Source organism: Typopeltis vanoorti, chromosome 6, assembly GCF_054136105.1.
Source record: "Typopeltis vanoorti isolate ZY-2024b chromosome 6, IOZ_Tvanoo_1.0, whole genome shotgun sequence".
In the NCBI taxonomy this organism is placed as follows: Eukaryota; Metazoa; Arthropoda; class Arachnida; order Uropygi; family Thelyphonidae; genus Typopeltis; species Typopeltis vanoorti.
This window is the reverse complement of record NC_143554.1, coordinates 132,492,859-132,516,345: the sequence shown is the minus strand read 5'-3', so window position 1 is coordinate 132,516,345 and position 23,487 is coordinate 132,492,859. Positions and strand designations below refer to the sequence as shown.

Sequence of the window (23,487 nt, the reverse complement as noted above, 5' to 3'; positions counted from 1 at the left end):
TGATCACTCTCACCGATAGGTGGAAACATGGTCATATTCATTGCAGTCAAATTCTGAGATGCTATTACCAGGTCAAGGACTCTCACACCCCTAGTATTTTCAATTTCATGCTGTCTCAGATAGTTATCCCTTAATAATTGAATAAAATTCATTTCCTTCCTCACATGTGTCCTCTCCTCCTTCCAGTCAGTGTTACCAGAGTTGAAATCCTCCATAATAATTACCCTCTTCCACTCATTTCATCAATTTGTTTATGCATACTATCTCCACCATCTATTCCATCACCTGGTCTATAGCAGCACCCAACTGTTTATTTTATTCTACCAGTCTCAATCTCACACCGAATAGCCTCAAATGAGCTCTTTTCACTATCCTGCGATACAACTTCAATTCTCTTTGGCTGCAGTTCATCAGCTATCATCAATAACACCCCTCCCCCCATTTTATTTTCTCTGTTCCTCCTAAACACACTATAACCTACACATTCTATCCCACTAACTATATCATCTTCTGTCAGCTATGTTTCACTAATGCCAATAACCTGTGGCCAGGAAGAGCCAATCAAGGCCAAAAATTCTTCCTTCTTGTTCCTAATACTCCTTCCATTAGTATACATGAAATGCAGTGATCCCTTTGTCCCACCCCTATCTTGATGTGTTATTCTAAATATCCCATTCCCATGTTTTGTCCTTAGTACTGGCTTGGGTACATTATATACATTCTTACACTCAACTGTCTCACTGATGTCCGCATATCCACTCCACCCCCTCCTTGGTAGTTCTAGTTTCCCTGGTTCTGCACATCCATTTTCACTTCATTCAGCAACACTTTTTCCAGTCTCTGCACACCAAATCCATTCAAATGCAGGCCATCCAACTTGTATAAATCCTTTCACCCATCAAACTCATTCCACACGTCCACGAATTCCACACCACACCACACCGTCTGCATAACCTGCGCATAATGTCATTTGCGATTATGGCCCTCCTTCTAAACTCCTCTCTGTCATACCACAGCAACAGACTCACCATTCTAACTCTGTCACTCTTTTACCAAGGTGCAGAACCTATTATACTCCTCAGGTGGTCATAATTTCCTGCTTGCATGTAGTCTTTTCTGAATGGAACATTCATAAACTTAGTCACTTCCCATATGAGTAGTGCATGATCACTGTCACCAAACTCTGACCCTATAATCAGGTCTAACACTCTGTGACCACGAGTTCCTTCTGTCACATGCTGCTTGAAGAAGTTGTCTCACAACAGTTCAATAAATTCAGTTTCTTCTTCTCATGTGATTTCACAGATACCCAATCAATGTTTGGACAGTTAAAGTCCCCCATTATGATTATTCTTTTCACACCAATCATTTTTATCTGGTAATGCATTTCTTTGTCACTAGCAACTGATCCATTAGGTCTGTAACAACTCCCAGCCACATGAAAAACTGTTACAAGTACTGTAGTCATAGGTCTCAACTCTAACTGGATTCAAGTCATCTGATATCATTAGCAGCACCTCCCCCCCCCCTCTCTTATCCTGTCTATCCTTCCTAAAAATATTGTACCCTTTGCACTTGATATCAGTTAGTATGTCTGCTTCTGATAGCCAGGTCTTGCTAATGCCTACGATATCAGCTCCCAATATATTAACCAAGGCAACAAACTCTACTCCTTTGTTTCTGATACTCCTAGCATTCGTGTACAGACTTAATGAGTTACTTGCATGATAAGTATGTTATTTTCTACCACAAAACTAATGCAATAAAAATAACTAGCACTGAGTTTTTTGGTCCTAAAGATTTAATACTACTAGTCACCTACTAGTTTTGCCACGTAAACTAGTGGCTTCATCTGGGTTTGGATGAACATACAAATATAAATAAACAACAAGCATTGATTATGAATCAATACATTACTAAAAAAATACCGAATGCGTAGGAACCGTAGAAACACATGGGGCGTGGATGCTGACACATGGTTAGCCATTGTTCAGCAGAAGCATCTGATAGCTTGCAAAGAAATTAAACTCTGATGTGTTTAGAGATCTGATGAGTGATTACCACTAATGCTCCTTTGATTTAATTGATTTAATAACTGGACAAGCACAGAACCATTCTCTCTCTCTTCATAATAATTTCCATAATAATAACCATTCCCATCATTAACACAGTTACCTAACATTGTTGCTCTTACATGCATATTCTCAAGATTCCTCCCATCAGAATTCGGTTTCCCTGACCCTCTGTGTTAGGTCACATATCCATTAATAATTTTTCAAGACTCGTGATTCCAAATGCATTCAAGTGTAGGCTGTCTTCTCTCTTTTACAAATCCAATATTCCCTCAAAGTCACATTTTTTTGGGCTTAAATTTGTGCTTAAGTCACAAACTAAATGAAACATCCTTTAATAATTATGCCTCATTATCTGGAACTATCTCTTCACATTTATTAGTATAAAACTTTTCCTTGTCTTGCCTGATGGCCCTTCTGATTTTTCTGTGCAATCTCTTAGATATTTTTCAGTCCCTGTGTCTCTTTCTTTGTTTTTCCAGCTGCCTTCTTTCGATTAGATCTCACGTTGAATCTGATATCCATTGGTCTCTTGGTCTTCTTATTGGGCCAAGATACTTCTTGGCTGTATCCTGTATAATAATCCTGACCGCTTTCCAAAGCATTTCTGGTGAGTTTTCCTTACTAGTCTCCAAAAAAAATCATCCACCCGAGTTAATGTTTCTTCTGTGATCCCAATAGGAATCACTCTAACATGCCTATCCAGTAGGATGTGCCTTACTTAGAAAGTTTTGGAGTCTTAGTCTTACTTTTGCTCTTACTAATGGTCTGTACCACAGTTTGTTTCAGGACAAGTATGCACATCAGAGATGCTTGTCTTCCTCCATTGGAGAACTAGTATGTAATCAATCATGTGCCTTTACCTATCAGTGCTAAATGTCCATGTATAGGTCTGTCAAAGGTGTTTCTGGACACAAGTATTAGTAATAACTAATCTCTTAGCATGGACAAATTCCAACAGTCTTTCACCATGGGTATTACTCAAGCCTAACTCTCATACTCTTTGCCACTTTTACATTCAAGTCCCCTGAGATGTAAAGTACATCTCTCCTTGGTAGGCACTCCAAAACAATCTGTAAATTTTCATAGAATTTTTCACTCACTATTCCTCAGGCATATCTGCGTGGGGTGCATAAACTACCATGATTGACACATTGGTAGGATGAGCCATAAGGCTAATACAAAGTATCCTGTCATTAACAAAATTATAACCAAGAAGGTTTTTGCCTGAACTGTCTTCAGTATCACAGCTACTCTATGATGCTTTGAGTCACCTCCTGAATAAATAACTAGCTTACCATCCTGTCTTTTGAAGTGACCTTCTCTGTAATTCCCAGATGTCAATTTTATACCTTTCCATCTCTTTACAGACAATATCAAGAGTAACCATTTGTAGACCCCAAATTCCCAAACATTCCATGTGCCTATGTAAAATTTCTCTCTAAGATTAATCCTATACCTTCTGTATTCTTCATTCACTGACTTTTGTTGAAGACTGTAATATACTTCTTAAACAGGACCCTCTGCCTAAACCCTGAACACATCTCTTATTATTCTGCATGACAACCAATGCATCATGAGATGTATTATAAGGAACAACCATATTAGCATTTTGGAGTGGAGTTACTACAAGAAAAAAAAGTGCTAGGGTTGCAGAGGCCATTTCCACATATCTGGGAAATTTTGTTTCCTAATTCATGCCACGTTGACGAGGTGGGTTGGGATTTCCACCTTCTAGGGGAGGCAGACTCCTGCTGCATAAGACAAAATGAAATAGTAAAATAGGAAAGATTCATCCCTAGCCCTCTAATACTCTAATAGCATTGGCAGGAAGGAGCAATACTCAAGTATATTCATGGTTCGAAATCTGAGATCTCTGTTGGCATCTAGTGCTTTCTGAGGTTCTACAATGTTGTACAAATGCTGTTTGGGGGGGGGGGGGGGGTTGCACTTTCCTCCAGTTGGTGAGAGTGATCATGAAGTGATAAGCTGGACTGTGACTAGCCATAATGATCAATTTATAAGGATGTTTCATCCACATCAGGGTGAAATCATGAGAAAACTAACATAGGAGAGGATGGCTTAATTGTGAGTGAGCAGGAGGAAATAAATAAATATTTGAGGAAATAAATAACCTTGATGTCAATAAGGCGATAGGGTTTGGTATAGGATATGCGATAGGATATGGTTCAGCCTCATCCAAATAAGACTGTACCATACAGCCTTATTTGGATGAGATTCATGTTCAAAGAAATTAAACAAGAAGATTCTGTAAATATTAGTAGAAACCTTCATAATGTGATTTTACTTAATTTAAGTAAAATCACATTATTATTCTATCTACTTTTGTCAGTATTTTTATGGAATTTTGCTACAGGCAATATCAATGTTAGACACTGCTTATACTTAAAGATATTTTGATTTGATTATACCTAAGCAAAATGAATCCAGTGTAATTATCAGATTAATTAGTTGATGACAATGTATAAATGAACATAGTCCTAGTTATATTGTATGGTTACAGAATTTTTTGTGTATTTTGATTTGTTGCACATAATGTTTATTCATTGTACTTATAGACTGGCTTAGGTATATATGTGTGGTTGATTGGGAAAGAGCTTGACATCATAAACAACATCAGAATAAAATTTTTAAAAAATTAATTAATTTAAAAAATGTATCCAGTGTTAATATGTTAGGAATCAAAAATTTTGAAAATTCTGATGATTAATTTTTATTATTTATGCTTTTATTCCTTAATTTGTAGACTGCAATTACACTTGTTATATTCAGTGTTCTAAACATGTGCTGGTTACAAGATTACCATGTCAGAGAAAATAAACTTGCATTATTTGATGTGTTAGTTTTTTTTTGCTGCGATCCATAGTGTGTGTTTTTTTTCTTCAAGGATCAGAGCTCAGCCCCCAAAGATATCACGAATCATCTCTCCACACTGATGTACATATTACACCATCTCCAGAAAGTTCAGAACATGAGGGGAAGGCATCAGATATGTTTCGAAGCATCATTAATGCAAAACGCAACATCTTATTTTCAAGGATCACAAGTATTGAATCAGAGGTAAACTATGATTCAATGATTTTAAGATTGATTGTTTTCAATAAATGTAAATTTAACTAAAGCACACAAGATCATATCAAGATTAAAGAAAGGTAGTCTAAAATTACATTAGATAAATGCCCATTTAAATTTTACTAATGGTCAGGCTTTCAGTAAGATGTCTTCCAAAGTAGTAAATGAATGTGATATGTTTAAGTATGAAATCTGGTCTATTGTATCAGATATTGACTTGATTAATAATAAATAGATATCGATAGTTTTGTACATAGCATATTCAGAAAATCCAAGTTATTGAAATAGATAATATCAATAAAGGAAGGGAAATATCGAGGATAAGGAAGTGGTCAGACCACACTTGGACTATTATGCTCAGATCTGGTCACCTGGTTTTCAGTGTGATGTGGAGACATTGGAGAGGGGTCCAGAGATGAATGATTAAGACAATATCAGGAGTTTGGAATACTTGCTATGGAGAGAGATTGAAGAGATGTGGATTGCAGAATTTGGTGGATAGGAGGAAGAGATGTGATATGACAGAGATGTATAAGTTAATGAGAGGATTTTATCAAATTAATCCAAAGGGGATTATAAAAAGAGTAGAAGGTGAGAGGGGAAGAACCAGAGATCATTCTGGAAGTTACGTAAAAGTGTGGTGAAGAAGGGTGTGAGGAGTAGATTTTTTACATGGAGAATTGTCAGTGAATGGAATGCATTGCCAGAATGTGTTGTTAATGCAACGAGTGTTAAGGACTTTAAGATTCTATATGATAAATATGTTGTTGAATGAACCTCCAACGATGAGTCTGTTGACTCCATGGAGGGTGTAATAATAATAATAAATATACCTTAATAAAATACAGATTAATGTTCCAAATGATTGTAAGATTACAAATTGAATATAATATTATTAATATAATAATTATTATTATTATTAGCATCTAACTGCAAACAGCTGCTTATCACCAGTTTAACCCATCCCAATATCATTAACATACAAATTGAACAGCAATGATCCCAAAGCTGCTGCAACACTCCTAGTGACATTTCTCTTTTGTGATACTGCACCCCCATATACAACTTTCTGATACCTATCTGATAACCAGTCACTGTTACAACTCAGGAATCTGTTATCCAATGCCATCCATTTCAATTTATTAAACAGCTTGTCATGTGGCAGTCTATCAAAAGCTTTTGAAAATCTAAGTATACTACTGGATATGCATGTTCTTGTCCAAGACATTTGTCTTTTTGTTATAGTACATAAGTAAGTTAGTAAAACATGGTCTCCCTTACAAACCCATGCTGATAACCACAGAGAATACTGCTGTTTTCAACCCATTTCTGTATCCTACTTCTCCCCTTTCTAGTACTTTCACCTCAACTCCAGATATATAGATTGCCTATAATTTATAGTCACAGCCTTATCACTACCTTTATTCAGTGGAAGAGTTTTTCCTTCTTTCCACTCCATTGGAACTTCTGCTGTTGCTGTTGTAAGACTCTTATTAAACAGACATGTCAATGCTACTGCCTATGCCCTGGAACATTCACTTAAGGTGCTTGGTAACATGTCATCAAATCCTATCGCCTTATTGACATCAAGGTTATTTATTTCCTCAAATACCTCCTGCTCACTCACAATTAAGCCATCCTCTCCTATGTTTGTTTTCTCATGAAATCACGAGAAACTTAAGTTTCTCGTGATTTCACCCTGATGTGGATGAAACATCCTTATAAATTGATCATTATGGCTAGTCACAGTCCAGCTTATCACTTCATGATCACTCTCACCAACTGGAGGAAAGTGCAACCTCCCACCTCACAAGTATATCATCTGATGAAAAGATCAGATCTAAAACTTGTATGAACCCTTACATTCTGTCTGAGATAGTTGTCTCTGAAGTACTCAACAAGTACATTTTCCTTATTTCCAAATGCTATCTCTTCATTCCAATCTATATTGCCATAATTAAAATTGTCCATAATATTACCTCTGTTCACTAATCCACGTTGTTTATGCATTTCTTAATCATCACCACCCTCCGTATTCCCTGGCCTATAGCATCATCCAACTAAATATCCTGTCAATCTTCATCTCATGCCACACTGCCTCAAAACCATTGCTACTCTTTGCCTCTTTCATAAGCACATTCCCCCCCCCCCCCCATCATTGTCCTTCCTATCCGTGCAAAAATCACTATACCCTTCCATTTCTATTCCCATTAGAATATTATCTTCATTCAACCATATTTCTCTTATTCCAATAATTTTGGGATTCAATAAGCTCAGCGAAATCATTTCATCTCACTTATTTCTGAAACTCCTGGCATTTGTAAATAAACACAGCAGTTCACTTTTCAGTCTCTAACCATTCCAACCCAAGCTAATCGTTGGTTGTGATTTCTCCACAACACTTACCATTACCCAATCACCTTTATCACTGCTTACCATTTTATTTATTTATTTTTTATTTTAAAAATCTTAGCACTGAAATGCAGTGCTACATACCGTGGTCTACCAGAGCAAAGGGCGATGCCTTTGCCCCAATAGGTCAGAAAGGCTGAAGCCAAAATACATCAAAATCTATCCCACACTGGTATGAGGTATTCTGGAAGTCATTTGTTGGTGATGACGCCAAGCCACCATTGTGCCCTGCAAAACTCTAAGGGACAAGATTTTAATGTCTGCTGAAGTAATGCCTACAGAAGTCAGGTCTTTGTAACTCTCATTGCACCATACACCACTTCGTGGTGTATGGTGCAATGAGAGCTGCCCCAAACTCCTCTTCAATCTGTCAAGCAAGATCTATATTCTGTCCATAATATGAGACCTTGTTCCTATGACTGACAATAAGTGGATGCCCAGTACCCACTATCTGTGCATCAATAACCCAAACTCTTTCACCCTTCTTTGCAATTAAATCGGGCTTTCTGATACCAGCTGTAGTCCTATAGTGCAGTTATGTCATAGTCTCCCAACCTTTGGTTTTCAACTGATTATTTAATATGGAGACCACGGCATCATGCTGCTTCATCCGAATACCATGAGTTTGAAAAGAACATTGAGCAAATATGAGAAAGGGTTTCACTGTAGCGGCAACCTACCCTATAACTTATGTCACCTCTATGGCTGGGGGTTGTGTGGGGCCTCGTGGGCAGGGCATTGATCGTAGCCCTGAATAAGTCAATAAATTTGTAACCAGGTAGGAGTCTAGTACTCTCCTGTACCCAGTGATGCTGGGAGGTACTAGATTAGATCCATAGCTCTGTTGATGCACCATCAACAGAGCTATATAGTTGAGTAGCCCATTTCTTATGCTCTGCTGATGCAATCTCTATTAGTTGACCTCGATACTTGATCCACCCTGTAGTATGTCAGAGATCTTCCTTGATAATAGGACAATGAAATGCATCTCTGCAAATTTGAGAATTGGATATTTCTAATTTCTTAATTCTATTATAATGGAGGCGTGGGGTAAGCCAGCTGAGGGAAGGGATACCAAGTCTGCCATCCTTCACCATGGCATGAAAATAGGCAACAGGAGTATCTGCAATTCATCACGTCTGTATAATTCCATTCTTCCTTCAAACACATGCCATACATCCACAAACTGTATTAACTTCTCCTTACAAACAGCTCCGTTAGCGTACCATTCATGATTCAGGCTCTCCATCTCAACTCATCATTGTCATACCTCGGCCAATATGCTGACACTGTTTTCCACTATACTGTTATCTTTAACTCTCCTCAATAACTTGCTGGTGTTCACACTTATGTTCTCCTTATGTCCACTTAAATCATTTATCTTCACAACCACCACTGATTCTCTTACTTGTTTCCTCCTAATGTCCAAAGCATGAATTATCTTACTCATTCTCCTTCCTGGATAGCAGGCCTTATGGATTCTCATTAACTAATCCTCTTACAATGGAATCACTCATCACCTCTTTTACCCTTTTTTCTTTCATTCTATTTTTTTTTTGCACACTTTCACTTGTTTCCATTCATCATCTAGTATTGCTCCAATGTTACTCATTTCATTTTTCATTTTGAGTAACTGTCTCATTAGATTTTGAAATGCCACAATTTCACTCTCTGTCACTCCTATAGTCTTGCTACCTCTCGTTCTGCTGTACCTTACTTTCGTTTCCTTATTTATACTTCCCTTTACTCCCTTATCACTTACTTTTGCTTCTATATTCTTGCATTCTTTTATCCCTTAGTTTCACTGTTATTCATTCCCTTTCTATTTCTTTTATTTACACTATCTTTCATTTTTTCAGTCTGTTTTGCATTCATGTTCTCGTAGTATGATAAAATGTCGCACTTCTTACAAATCACACTTTCTCTTGTCTCCTGTTCAGTCTTTTCACAAACACGACTCATATCTTGCCACGTATACTTCTTTCTCACAACATTGAGCCATTTTTGAAAAGTCTATTCCGTTAACGACACTTGATTTTCACAATGCTCACCTAGTCTCACCAGTTGATACCTGTGTTTCAAAACCAGATTCAAAATTTCAATTAATAAAGTCAGTAACGATTTCCCAAGGTCAAAAATCACACAAACAGAGTTATCAAGAATAAACAATACTATACCAAAATTCAAGCAATATCGTCAATTATTACTAAAAATAGGGCGAGGGCAGGTGAAGAGGTTTATGAAGTACCGGAGAGAGAAATGGTGGTGAAGCTAAGTTGTCGAGAATAGCAAAAGCTAGAGATAAGGCCTCAAAAGACATAACATCAGTTAAGCAGATAAAGGATGTCACAGGAGTAGTACTACAAGAGGAGGACAAAATCAGATGAAGATGAGAAGAATATTTTCGTAATCTACTAAATGAGGAGAATCCAAGAGAAAGGTGTGAGGATGGAGAGGCAAACGAAGAATCAGTGCAGGACATAAGCAGAGAGGAAGTGTATTGGGCACTGAGAAAAATGAAGAATGGAAAGGCTGTGGGGGAGGACCAGATACCTGGAGAAGCTTGGGTAGCGAGGGTGTAGACATGTTATGGGATCTGATGAGGAAAATAGCCCAACAGGAAAAGATACCAGAGGAATGGAGGAAAAGCATTCTCATCCCAATCTACAAGGAAAAGGATATGTTCAAGATTGTGGCAACTATAGAGGGATCAAGCTGATGTCACACAAGTTGAAGATGTGGGAAGAGTAATTGAAGGAAGGATACGGCGGGAAACAAAAATTGGTGAGGAACAGTTTGGATTTATGCCAGGAAGAGGGACAATGGATGCAATATTTGCGCTAAGGTGATTGATGGAGAAATATAGGGAGATGCAGGCGGCACTACACATGGTGTTTATAGACCTGGAAAAGGCGTACAACAGAGTGGCCAGACAGGAGGTATGGAGGTGTATGAGGAAGAAGGGGATGTCGGAAAATTATGTGAGGTTGTGAAGGAGATGCATGAGGGAGCGAAAACTCAGGTCAGGTCTAGTGTCGGCATGACAGAGGGGGTTCCCCATTGTCGTAGGGCTCCATCAGGGATCAACTCTGAGCCCCTACCTCTTTGATCTGGTCATGGATGTACTAGTGGAGGATGTCAAGAAGGAGGTGCCAGGGAGCACGATGTTTGCCGATGATATTGTTCTCTGCGAATCATCCTGAGAGAAGCTTGAAAAGACCCTGGAAGAGTGGAGAAAGGTATTGGAGGAGAGAGGCATGAAAATTAACTGGGTAAAGACCGAATATATGTCAACGGGGAGTGACGAGGATATGATCCTATGACTCCAGGAAAGAAATTCAAGTACCTTGGGTCAGTCGTCGAGAGGAATGGTGACCTGGATGAGGAAATACAACACCGAATACCATGCGGCTGGATGAACTGGAGGAAGATGAGTGGGGGCCCTGTGCGACAAGTGAGTGAGTTGTAAGATGAAAGGAAAGCTGTATAAGATGGTGGTGAGGCTGGCGATGCTCCAAGGTGCGGAGACGTGGCCTATAACAAAGGCACAGGAGAGGAAGATGAAGGTAGCAGAGATGCGGATGTTGAGATGGATGAGTGGTGTGACAAAGAAGGACAGGATAAGAAATGAACTACATCAGAGGGATGATCAAGGTGGGACCGATTGGTAAGAAGGTACAAGAAAGCAGGCTGAGGTGGTTCGGCCATGTAGAGAGAAGGAGTAAAGAGTATGTTGGTAAACGAGTGAAGCATATGGAGGTGGAGGGAAGGAGGAAAAGAGGCAGGCCCAAACTCAGATGGAGGGATAAGGTGGCAGAGGATCTTAGGGAGAAAGGATGGAGTCGGGAAGATGCCCTGGACCGTAAATCGGGAAGAAGAAGATTAAAGATGGGAACGCCGACCCCGTTTAACACGGGATAAGGCATAGTGAAAGAAGAATTACTCAAAATAGCATTTATCTTTTCTGGAGCTCTTTTCTAACACTACATTACTACTTTCTGGTCATCATCTAATCAACACTGAGATACTTGGAATGTGTTCTGAAGAGATAGGTGTACAATTTGTGAATATTTGACAAGAAGGGATCAGCATGGAAGTTATGTGACAGTGTTGGTTAGTAAGGACATAAAGCCCAGATTCTTGAGGTGTGGTGAATGAGTGGGTTGAGTTGCCAGAAGAAATAGTGAGTGCTCTATCAGCAGATGATTTAAGAAGAGAAGAGAGAGAGAGAGAGAGAGAGAGAGAAAGATGATACTTAATGTGTGACCCTCCAGTGAGTCATCTGACTATTATTGGTTCCCACATAAATATAATAAATTATACCAAAATTTCTTCATATATAAAACTGGCAATGAGACAAAATGGTGAAATATTATTATTATTATTATTATTATTATTATATGACCACCTTCAGGGAGTCCAAGATTATCAGTCACTCATTCACTATATTTTCTGCATATCAAATTGAAGAACTAGTTTTGGTGAATAATTTGTTTAATGCTTAAATAATTTTTTATTGTTTGTAATGGGTAATTAAACATGTACATGATGCACCATAGTGGCCTTAAACAATAGTAAAGAAAAAAACAAAATAGTTTTTATGTGCATATATAATGAAACTATTTGATCTTCTAAAAGTATAAGGTCAGGGACATAACTCTTTAAAACAACCTTTGTTCTGAACAACTACTTATAAGCAGTCAAAGCCAAATGGTCCACAAATAGTGTTAAGCAAATTTGTACTCCAAAGGAAAGTGTGTCATGTATTCACCAAATTGGTATGATTGGTATGATTAGTGTTAAATTGTTCATAAATTGATTAGAAACAAGTATTCCTCATCATGCTTAAGTGTGGGCCTCCAGTGAGTCATCTGACTCTATTATGGATCCCACATAAATATAATAAATTATACCAAAATTATACCTGTAGAGAATTGCTTTCTGATCCTCAAGAATATTCGATGACATAAATAATTGCCTTTGTTGAAATGTTTGATTATACATCAATAATTCAAATACAGATATGATTAACACAATTAATCCCTTGATGTTACTGTATATATTAAAATTGTGTTAATCAAATATAATGCCAGCGTGGTTGGCTGAGTGGTTAGCGTTTCTGCTCTCCAGCCAAAAGGCTGCGGGTTCAAATCCCACCATGGGCATGGATATTTGTGATTATCTGTGAAAATACCATTGGTGGTGTTTTGGGATGTTGGCATTAGTGTAGTTGTGGTTCGTTGTAGTTTGTGGATTGAGTGGGGAAGACTGAGAGCTGTAGAGTAGGAGACCTCCCTCTATGAGTCCTTGGACTCCCTGGAGGTGTCATGTAATAATAATAATAATAATCATCAATGGTAAATATTACAATTAGTCCATGATCAATTACTGTATTAATAATTTGTTTTATATGGTACTCTTTTAGGAAAGATAAAAAATTAATGCAAAGTAAATGTTTAATAAATGCTTGTACCTACATTAATTACTGCAATTTTTTATCAAAAAATGTTATCAAGAGTCATTTGAACATATTTAGTTTTTTTTCTTATCAGCATAAATTCTACGATAACAAGCAAAATGTCTCTTTAGACCTTGGAAAACAAGCATTCTTCGATTAACATCTGGATCTATATCCATTACTTACAGCTTAAGCGATTCTAAACTGCAAAATATTCCATCCAGCTCTTTGTCCTTTGGAACTACATCTTCACATTCTACCTCCAAGCATAACGTTTAAGCAATCTTTTGATACTTTATAGCCAGGCTGTGCTGCTTCTTTTTTTGATTAAAAAGTTCTATATGGCATTTTTTTTGTCTTGATATGCGTGTTGTTGTTCAATTTCAAGAAGATTATTCTCACTGAAATCTTTTGAATTTGGATCCAATAATTCTTTAACACCTTCTGCATCAACACCATCAAACCAAGGTCTTCACCAATTCCAATGATTTCTTCAACCACATTTTTCACAGGATTTTGAAAACCACCTAAGTCATTAGTGTATTCTGGCAAAAGGTTTTTCCAAATAGCTCTCATGCAGCTAGAAGACACTACACTTGCTCCCAGAAGTCACGAATGTTTTCAATTGCACGTTTAATGTTAAAATGTTTTCAAAGTTCTTTGAGTGTAATTGCATTTTCTCCTGTTGTTGTTTCTATTGCCTTTGAGAATGCCTTTTTAAGAAAATAGACTTTGAAAGTTGCAGTGATGCCCATGTCCATGGATTGTAGCAAAGATGTCGTATTTGGTGGAAAAAATAAAACTTTCACATTCTCACACAGATCATTAAGAGAATTTGGATGACCAGGTGCATTATCTGAAGCTTATTGCAAGAGTTATTTCTCTTGCAATAAGCCTCAACTGCCAGACAAAAATAAGATTAAACCAATCTTCGAATAAGCTTTGGGTAACCCAAGCCTTCTGATTCACCCACCAAATTACAGATAATAAAGAGTTCTTGTTACATCATTTTAAAGCCCTTGGTATTCTGAGTTCGATAGGCAAGCAGCAACTTCGATTTAAAATGTCTGTTAACATTCCCTACAAGCATAACAGTTAAGCGATCTTTTGATACTTTATATCCAGGCTGTGCTGCTTCTTTTTTAGATTTAAAAATTCTAGATGGCATTTTTTTCCAATGGAGGCAAGTTTCATCTGCATTGAAAATTTGGCAGTAATCATAATCATTATTATTATTATTATGCAGGCCTCCATGAAGTCAAAAGACTCATCATGGGAGTTCCTTCCTAGGAAACACAAAGTGTATCATAGTACTCCTTGAACTCATTGACTGTTACCACTCTATCATGCAATGCATTCCATGGTTCAACTGCTATCCATGCAAAGAGACCACTCCTCACCCCTCTTGCTCACAACTTGATTTCGTAACTTCCAGGAATGGCCCATTGTCATCACTCCTTCCTGCTGCTCCATCAAGTGAAAGAACTCCCAGTGTCAACCCTGTAACTACCTCTCAACAGTTTAAAAGTCTCATATCACCTCTTCTTCTCTACCAAACTCTGCAGTTCACATTCCCTCAGCCAATCCTCATAACTAACATTGTACAGTCCTGAAGCCATCTTTGTTATCTGCCTCTGTACCCTTTCCACATTTATCCCCTTCAAATCCTGGGGACCAAATTTAAGAACAATAGTCTAAGTGTGGTCTGATCAGGATCTTATACAATGGAACGATAACTATTTTATCTCTGCAGGTCAGCATCCTTCTCAGTATTGCAGCAATCCTCTGTGTTACCTTCACCACCTTTGCAATATGCTCCCTGAATTTCAGTTTTCTATCAATCATCACTACGAGATCTCTTGACTCCCCTACTTGCTCCAGTATAGTACAGCTCCACTGAGTATGCAACCTCCCATCAATGTATCCCAAACTTCAAGACTTGACATTTTGCTGCATTAAACTGGTACCCCAATTCTTTTGTCTATCTGTCTAGTGTATTAAAATCCTCTTACAGGGCTGCCACACCTGCACTATTACTAATAACTCTGACCGGCTTAACATCATCTTCAAACAACTGAATATCCCCCTGCAATCCATTGACAATGTCATTGATATATAGGTTAAATGATACAAGTCCCAGTACTGAGGCCCGTGGCACTCCCCTTGTAACCTTTTGCCTCCTTGTTGTTGCCCCACCATACATGACACTCTGATACCTATCAGACAGCCAATCCTGAAAATCCAGTTGACTAACATTACATCTAAACCCATGTGCTGCAACTTAAATATCAGCTTATCATGTGGCACGCTGTCAAATGCCTTTGCAAAATCCAAAAAAATTGAAATATACGACTTTCCCTCATCAACTGCTCCTGTCACTTTATTATAAAAGGCAATCATATTGCTAAAGCAAGCATGGCCTTTAACAAAACCAAGTTGACTCTTACAGATAACATTACACTCATCTGTCCAATGCTGTATGTGATCCCTCACTAATTTCTCCAAGACCATAACAACTACTGATGAAACACAAACTGGCCTATAGTTAGACACATCCAGTCTGCTACCGCCATTATGCAATGGTACTATCTTACTTCTTTCCATTTCTTGGGTACCTTTCCCGTAGCCAGACTTTCATTGAAAAGCCAGGTCAAAGGAGCTGTAAGTTCTTTAGCAAATTCTCTCAAAACCTGTGATGAAATACCATCCAGTCCCACAGCTTTACTGACATCCAGGGTACTCAGTATTTGAAACACGCTCTCCTCTTGCATCTCTAAACCTCGAACATACCCTATCCCTCTAGTACTAGTATGAAAATTTACTTCTCCAGGATGAAATACTCCAATAAAGTGTGCATCGAACAATTCCACTATGTCCTCTGCATCAGTCACTCTGTTCCCATTTTTATCCCACAATGTTATTCTTTCACAATCATTTCTCCTCCTACTGGCCAAATAGCTAAAAAACTCCTTAAGATTTTCTTTGGATCTTAGTGCCAATCTCTTCTCATATTGCAGTTTTGCCTTCCTTACCATATTAGTCACTCTCCTGGCCTGAATCTTATATTCTTCATGCATCTGCTCACCGCCCTTCTCCTTATATCTCTTCCATAATCTCTTTTTCACTTGTAGTTCCTGTTTGATATTGTTTGTCATTCACTTTACACTAAATTGTGTCCTCTTCTTCACTTCTGGAATAAAGCTTACTATTGTTGCTAACAAATATTCCTTCACAATTTCCCAAGTACTAATGATATCCTGGCCTTCCAATTCAGCCCTCCATGGAACTGCCCCAAATCGATATCCAAGACTATTATAATCACCTGCCTTATAATTCCACATATGTTCCCCTTTGATACTCCTGCATATCTATTTATCTTCCAAGTCAAAACCACATGGTCTCTCTCTCTCTCTCTCTCCCCTACATTCATTTTCCTCTTCCCAATTTATACTGCTGTAGTTAAAATCTCCAATAACAATCATTCTTCTTTGCACTTGCCAAGCTCAACTGCCTAAATATCTCCTGCTCCCCACCCTGTGTGCTCCCTGGCTTGTAGCAGCATCCCACTAAATATCCTGTCTTGCCTACCTCTGCCTCACACCATATGCTTTCAAAACCATTATTGTCAATGCCTTCCAAAGCCTCTAATCTTAGAGGACATAAGTCATCACTTATCTTAAGCGTGGTGGTACTCCACCACCGCGTTTTCCCTTCCTGTCCTGCCGAAAAATGTTGTACCCTGCTACTTCTATTGTTATTATATCGTCTTCCGTCAACCACATCTCAGTGATCCTACTAATCTTTGCCCAGGCTAATGCTATCAGTGCCACCAATATACACCAGGATACTCCTTGCATTAGTATAAAGCATAAAAATGTCACTGCTTCTATACCTATCATTATCCATTCCAGACTCCTCTGGACTCAGTGTTATCTGATATCGTTTCCCCTTCCCCCAAGCACCCATTCCCGTAAGAGGCCACCCCCTTCTACCATCCACCCTGGGAATTCTAGTTTCCCTGCATTGACATAACAACTCGTTCAGAAAATAACAATCTCTCCAGATGTCTGTCCTTCCTCATGCAAATGTAAGTGGTCTCTCACATAACCGTTCCTTTCTGTCCTGAAATTATTATTATTATTATTATTATTACGGGTATCTCCATGGAGTCAGTAGACTCATCGCGGGAGACCCAAGCTAGCAAAACAATATCTGTCATATCTCTTCTTGAATTCATTTACAGATGAAGAGCTCACAACAAAGTCAGGCAATGAATTCCACTCATTCACCACCCTCCAGGCAAAAAACCTTGTTCTGACACCTTTGTTAACCACACTCTTCTTTAATTTCCAGAGATGACCTCTTGTTCTTCCATCACTATCACACAGCTGAAACATTTCCCCTGCATCAATCCTATAAAAACCTTTTAGTAATTTGAATGTTTCTATCATATCCACTCTTCTTCGCCTATCAACCAATCTCTGCAATCCACAAGCTCTCAATCTATCAATGTAGGGAGCATTTTTTATATCACTCACCAACTTGGTCACTCTTCTCTGAACCCTCTCCACAGCCTCCTCATCTCCAAGGAATCCAGGTGACCAGACCTGAGCACAGTAATCCAAATGTGGAAGTATCAATGCTTTATAAAGGGGAATAATAACCTCTTTATCTCTGGATGTCAGTGTGTTCCTCAACAACCAAGTAATCCTATGTGCAATCTTGGACACCTTAGCAATGTGTCCTCTGAACTTCATCTCCTTATCTACCAATACCCCTAAGTCCCTAGCCTCATCAATCTCTTGGAGTACCTTTCCATCTATGTAGTACACAGCTGGTAATCTTTTAATCCCAAAATGCAAGACTTTACACTTTTCCACATTGAACTGACATCCATTTTCTTTTGCCCATTTTACCAGCTTATTTAAATCCTCCTGCAAACTTTCAACATCAGCTTGATTTTTTATTGCACTACACAACTTTGCATCATCAGCAAACAACTGAATATCTCCCTTTAAGCCGTTTCCTATATCATTTATATACAAATTAAACAACATTGGCCCAAGCACAGAGCCCTGAGGCACACCACTGGTCACCTGCCTCATTCTGGACTCGGCTCCTCCATACACCACCTTATGGTATCTCTCCCTGAGCCATTCTCCTATCCATATCACCAATTTAATATCCATTCCCATCTGCTCCAATTTGCGTAACAGTGTTCTATGGGGTATCCTGTCAAAAGCCTTAGCAAAATCCAGAAGTACCACTGTGTAGCCAGTTCCTTTGTCCAACTCTGATGTTATTCTATTATGGATAGTTAATAGATTGCTAAGGCAGGATCTACCTTTAACAAAACCATTTTGGCCTCTATAGAGTATCATATCCTGATCCACCCATTCTTGAATTTTGTCTTTAACCAACTTTTCCAATACTTTTACCACTACTCCTGAGATGGTGATTGGTCTGTAATTCAATACTGCAGTTTTAGAGCCACCCTTATGCAAAGGAACCACTTTGCCTAACTTCCACTCCCTAGGGACCATACCAGAGTTCAAACTTAAATTAAATATCCAGGTAAGAGAGGTTGACAATTCATTTGCACATTCACGCAACACCCGAGCTGATATTCCATCTAAGCCTACCGCAGTGTTTGCATTTAAGTTTCGCAATATATTTAATACCTCTGATTCTTTAGCTTCGATTCTCACATTAGGTATTGCTATAGGTATAGAGATATCCTCACTTGGGTGATAGACTTTTGAGAAGTGATCACTCAGTAACTCGACTATTACATCTGATTTTGTCACCTCAATACCATCAGCACCCACTAAGGTTATCCTTCCGAAGTCATTCTTCCTCTTACTTGCCACCTAGCGGAAGAACTCTTTGGGATTACCCTTGATCTCTTTGGCTAAGGTCTTCTCATAATCTGATTTAGCTTTTCTTACTATGCTGGTAACCTTCCTAGCTTGAGCCTTGTACTTCTCATGGGTGTCCTGATCGCCCTTCTCCTTGTAAATTCTCCATAACATTTTCTTTTTTTGTAGTTCAAGCTTGATACTACTGCTCATCCATCTAATGCCTGCCTTGTTTGACCTCCTGACCATGGGGACACAATCTGATATTGCTTTCCTCAGATACCCGCTGATTTTATCCCAAGCACTGCTAACATCTTTCCCTTGTAATATGTTCTGCCATGGGATGGCTGCAAGCTCACTCCGAAGCTTGTTATAATTGCCTAACCTGTAGTTTCGTACATACCCCTTCTTAATAGAAAAATCCACAGATTTTGCAACCTCCCAAGTCAATACCACATGATCGCTTTCACCAACTGGAGGTAACGAGGTCACCTTACTTATGCATATAACCTCTGAACCAATAACTCTCACACCACGTGTCCCTTCAGTTACGTGCTGTTTCAAGTAATTATCTCGTAGCAGATGTATGAACTCCATTTCCTTTTTGCTACGTGATATTTCCTCCTTCCAATTGATATCACCATAATTAAAATCCCCCATAATAATCACTAAGCCTTCACTCATTGCACTAAGTTGCTGATGCATGAATTCAATATCTCCCCCTGTACTCCCTGGCCTATAGCAGCATCCAACTGTATATTTGGTTGCGTTGGTCACTATTTCGCACCAGACTGCCTCAAATGAACTCTCATTCACATGTCTATCATCATGATATACTACTTTCTTTGGCTGCAACACATCAGCTATCATTAACAGTACTCCTCCTGCTGTTCTATCTTCTCTATCCTCCCTGAAAATACTGTACCCATCACATTCAATTCCAGTGACCACATCTTCTGCTGACAGCCAAGTTTCACTAATGCCTACAACTTTTGGTGAGATTTCACTGACTAATGCCAAAAATTCTTCTCTCTTATTTCTAATGCTTCTAGCATTGGTATACAAAAATTGCAGATTCCCTCTAGATCTTGTACCGGCTTTAGAACTGATATATAAGTCACTAACTACGGTAGTCCTATGCCGATTTTTTTCTCCTCTCTTCTGCAATTTATTCTGCCTATAAGGATCAATAAATACACAATCAGTGCTAAAGTTTCTCTCTCTTACACTCAACCTTTTCAATATTAGTTTCCCTGCCCAATAACTTCAACCTGTTCAGAAAACAATAACTTCTTCAATCTCTTATGTCCTTCCATGTTAAGATGCAGTCCATCTCTAGCATACAACTGCCTTTTTCCTTCAAACACACTCCAAACATCAACAAACTCCAGACCTCTTTTTCTGCACATTCTTGCAATCATATCATTCATTATCATTGCTCGTCTACTTAACTTGTAATTGTCAAAACGAGGCAGCACACACACTATTCTCCCATTGACACTTTTCCTCTTCACAATATCTAATAATGTTCTTAAATCTTTTCCTACCCGATTTATACTACCTCTCAGGTCATTCGTACCCACCATAACTATCATCTTGTCTGTTTCATGCCCTCTCTTTATTGCTAAAGCCACTCTTTCTATTGTACCATCAGCCAAGCACTCCTCATGCATACCACTCTCCATACCCTTAATCATAGAATCACCATATATTTTACCACTATTAACTTCATTCAAGTTCACACTCATGGACTGCCCTCCAAACATCCACATATTCCAATCCTCTCTTCTGACACATTCTGGCTATTATGCTATTCATTATTACTGGTCTTCTGCTCAGCTCGTCATTATCATGCCTGGGTAACACACACATAATCTATCCTCTCTGTGTTTTCTTTTGTACAACCTCAAGCATGAATCTCAGATCTCTCACAACCCAATTTACACTACCTCTCAATTTTCTCCAGGAAAAGTAGATGCATCATCTTCATCAGCACTTGCAGCTTCACCTGTTATTTTCACATTCTTTAGTCCAGCCCTAGATTTAAAATTTTCAAGCAAGCCTTTGTTAGCTGCGAATTTTGAATTGTCCTCTTTATATTTAGTCTCATTAAGTCTTGAAAAGAGGCTTAGAGCTTTGGCCGTGATATTATAGACACTAATTGGAATTCTCGTTTGATTGCAGTCTTCCCACCAAATATCAACAGATCTTCCATTTCAACCATTATAGCGCTTCGGTTACGTGTGCATTGCATTGCATACTTGCAGATGTAGATACAGCTTTACCTTGCTCGCAGTATTCATCAGCTTTGGATAAAATAGTCTGTATTGTAGACTCATTAAAACCAAATTCGCTTACAATCTTACTTTTACTTTCACCATGTTTAAATCTTTTAATTATATCAAGTTTTGTATCTAAGGTAATTACTTTCCTCCTCTTTTTTTCACTTAATAACCTGGTTGTGGGAGTGCTCTTATTCTTCGACATGATTAATGGGCTGTAAAATATACGAAGAACGTAATTTGTAAATACAACAGATCAATTGGTGCTTGTAATACACTCACTCTTGCTTAATGCTTAATGGGAGGAATGATGTCATCATGCTGACAACTTTCTTTCTCTTGGCCAGGAAACACTCCTCGAGGCTTGCATGGTTTTGCGGTAAATTTAAAGGCACGTTAATTAAAACACTTGCTGCGTATATAAAGGGATTGTCGCAATTAATTTCACTGCATTAATCCCGCATTAAGAAAGGGATACCTGTACACAATATTGGTGGATCACCCTGAGTGAAGCAGCACTTATGCTTCTGGTAACCTGTCGGTTTGAGAAGGAGAGGCTACATTGTGCATGCATGGAATTTTTTGGGTGTCATCTATTTGAGCTGGTTGTAGGTCAGTATCATTACTCTCCTCTAATTTCGGCAATTATCAAAAGCATATATGGTTCTGCATGAATTCTATATAGTATGCTGTTCAATTGAAAGTGGATGACTCTCCAACAAGACAGTACCAGATTGAGGCACTTGATTTAGTTGGCACCTTTGCTTCAATGGTCAATTCACAAAAGTTTAGACTTCTGGCTAAGACATGAATAAAGTACTTAGAACATAATGGTCTTATTTAATTGAATAATGTTTTTCAGTTGTAATTTTAGGAATGCTGAAAATGTCAATTGGAAAATGTTTCGATCACCTACACGTATATAGTTATCACTACAGCTGGTAGCCAATTATCACATGACTAGTCCAAGTGTACAGTTAATAGTATATATTAGATCTTTGTTGACAGAATATTGTCATTTATGTATTTTAAAAATAACTTTGAAAACTCGCATGGATTTTCATTGAGAACCGTGAATAAGACATAAACCCAATAAAATATTTATTGATACTTAAAAATCATATGTTTCTGATGGAATCACTTTCCAGCTTCAGTTAAACGATGACAATAATTTTGAATAATAATGATGACTAATGTAATTTTTAATAGCATAAAATTTGCAACACACACACACACACAAAGTCAACCCAAAACAATGTGAAATACTTGGATTAAAGATTACAGTCCTAACTAGGTGGGACCCACCTGTTGGAGGCCTCTGACATAAACTGGATCTCAAATGATAAGTGTTTCATATATTTTGGAAAGTTTTATGTAAACATATTTATTCAGATTATGCTGATTTATTAGGGCACATTAGACTCTTTTCTTTATCATGGCAATAGCTTAGCCTTCCTATACACCTTGGTAATGCAGCTTCTTAATGTAACCATTACAACCTTCCACATTTTTATCTGCAGCCAAATTGTTTTGATGCACTAGTTCTCATCTGATCACTGAAATTAAGCAAATCTGTGCCCAGTTAGTACTTGGGAGGGTGCCCACCTGGGAACACTGCTGGCATGAAGGTTTAATATTTTCTTTGTTGTACATGGTAGTATGTGTCATGGCGCTGATGTGCAATACAATGGCAGGTGATTCTAATGTGCGTGATTTTGTTTACTGCAGCATGTGTGAAATGTATGGCCCTCCCAGAATGAGAGATTGTTGGAAAGGGAATGAAACTGGGGAACATGTTTGTAGAAAGTGTTTTTGTGAGTAAATGTATAAATGTGAAGAGAGTAAGAAGAGTGAAGGCAGTGCCTTGAAAGATGAGCTGCATGATAATGTGATTGGCATAGTTTGTGTTGCAAGCAGTATGAGTGACTGTATGAATGATGTGGTAGAAAATGAAGAGAATGATCAGATTGTAATGAAAAGGATAGTGCACTTATGTGGGGTTTTTCACAGAACAAAACATGAGATTGAGTGGCTGGAGAAACACTTGGCAGATGCTATGATACAGAAACAAAAAAAGGGGAGAGAAAGCAGAGCATTAAAGGGCACAAGCTTGAAAATAAAGATTGGATTTTGTATGGTGATTCATTGATATGAGGAGTCTCTAAGGCGAGTGTGACGAAATATTGTTTTCCTGGAGCTAAGATTAAGGATGCAGAGAGTTAAGGTGAAAAAAACATTTATTTTGGCTAGTACAAATGATTTAGCAGGTGTAAATTAAGGGGATAAAAATCCCTTATTGTTTTCAGCCAGTA

General features: G+C 38.3%; 1 protein-coding gene across 7 annotated transcripts in view; it reads left to right on the top strand.

Moving 5' to 3' along the window:
- Rab3-GEF (Rab3 GDP-GTP exchange factor) overlaps nt 1-23,487 on the top strand; it is a 1,186,669-nt gene that overhangs the window by 570,492 nt on the left and 592,690 nt on the right. For all 7 annotated transcript variants that reach the window (XM_090394443.1, XM_090394448.1, XM_090394444.1 and 4 more), the window contains one exon: nt 4,981-5,153. In XM_090394443.1, coding sequence (XP_090250569.1) covers nt 4,981-5,153 — 173 coding nt within the window. The remainder of the gene's footprint in view (nt 1-4,980; nt 5,154-23,487) is intronic.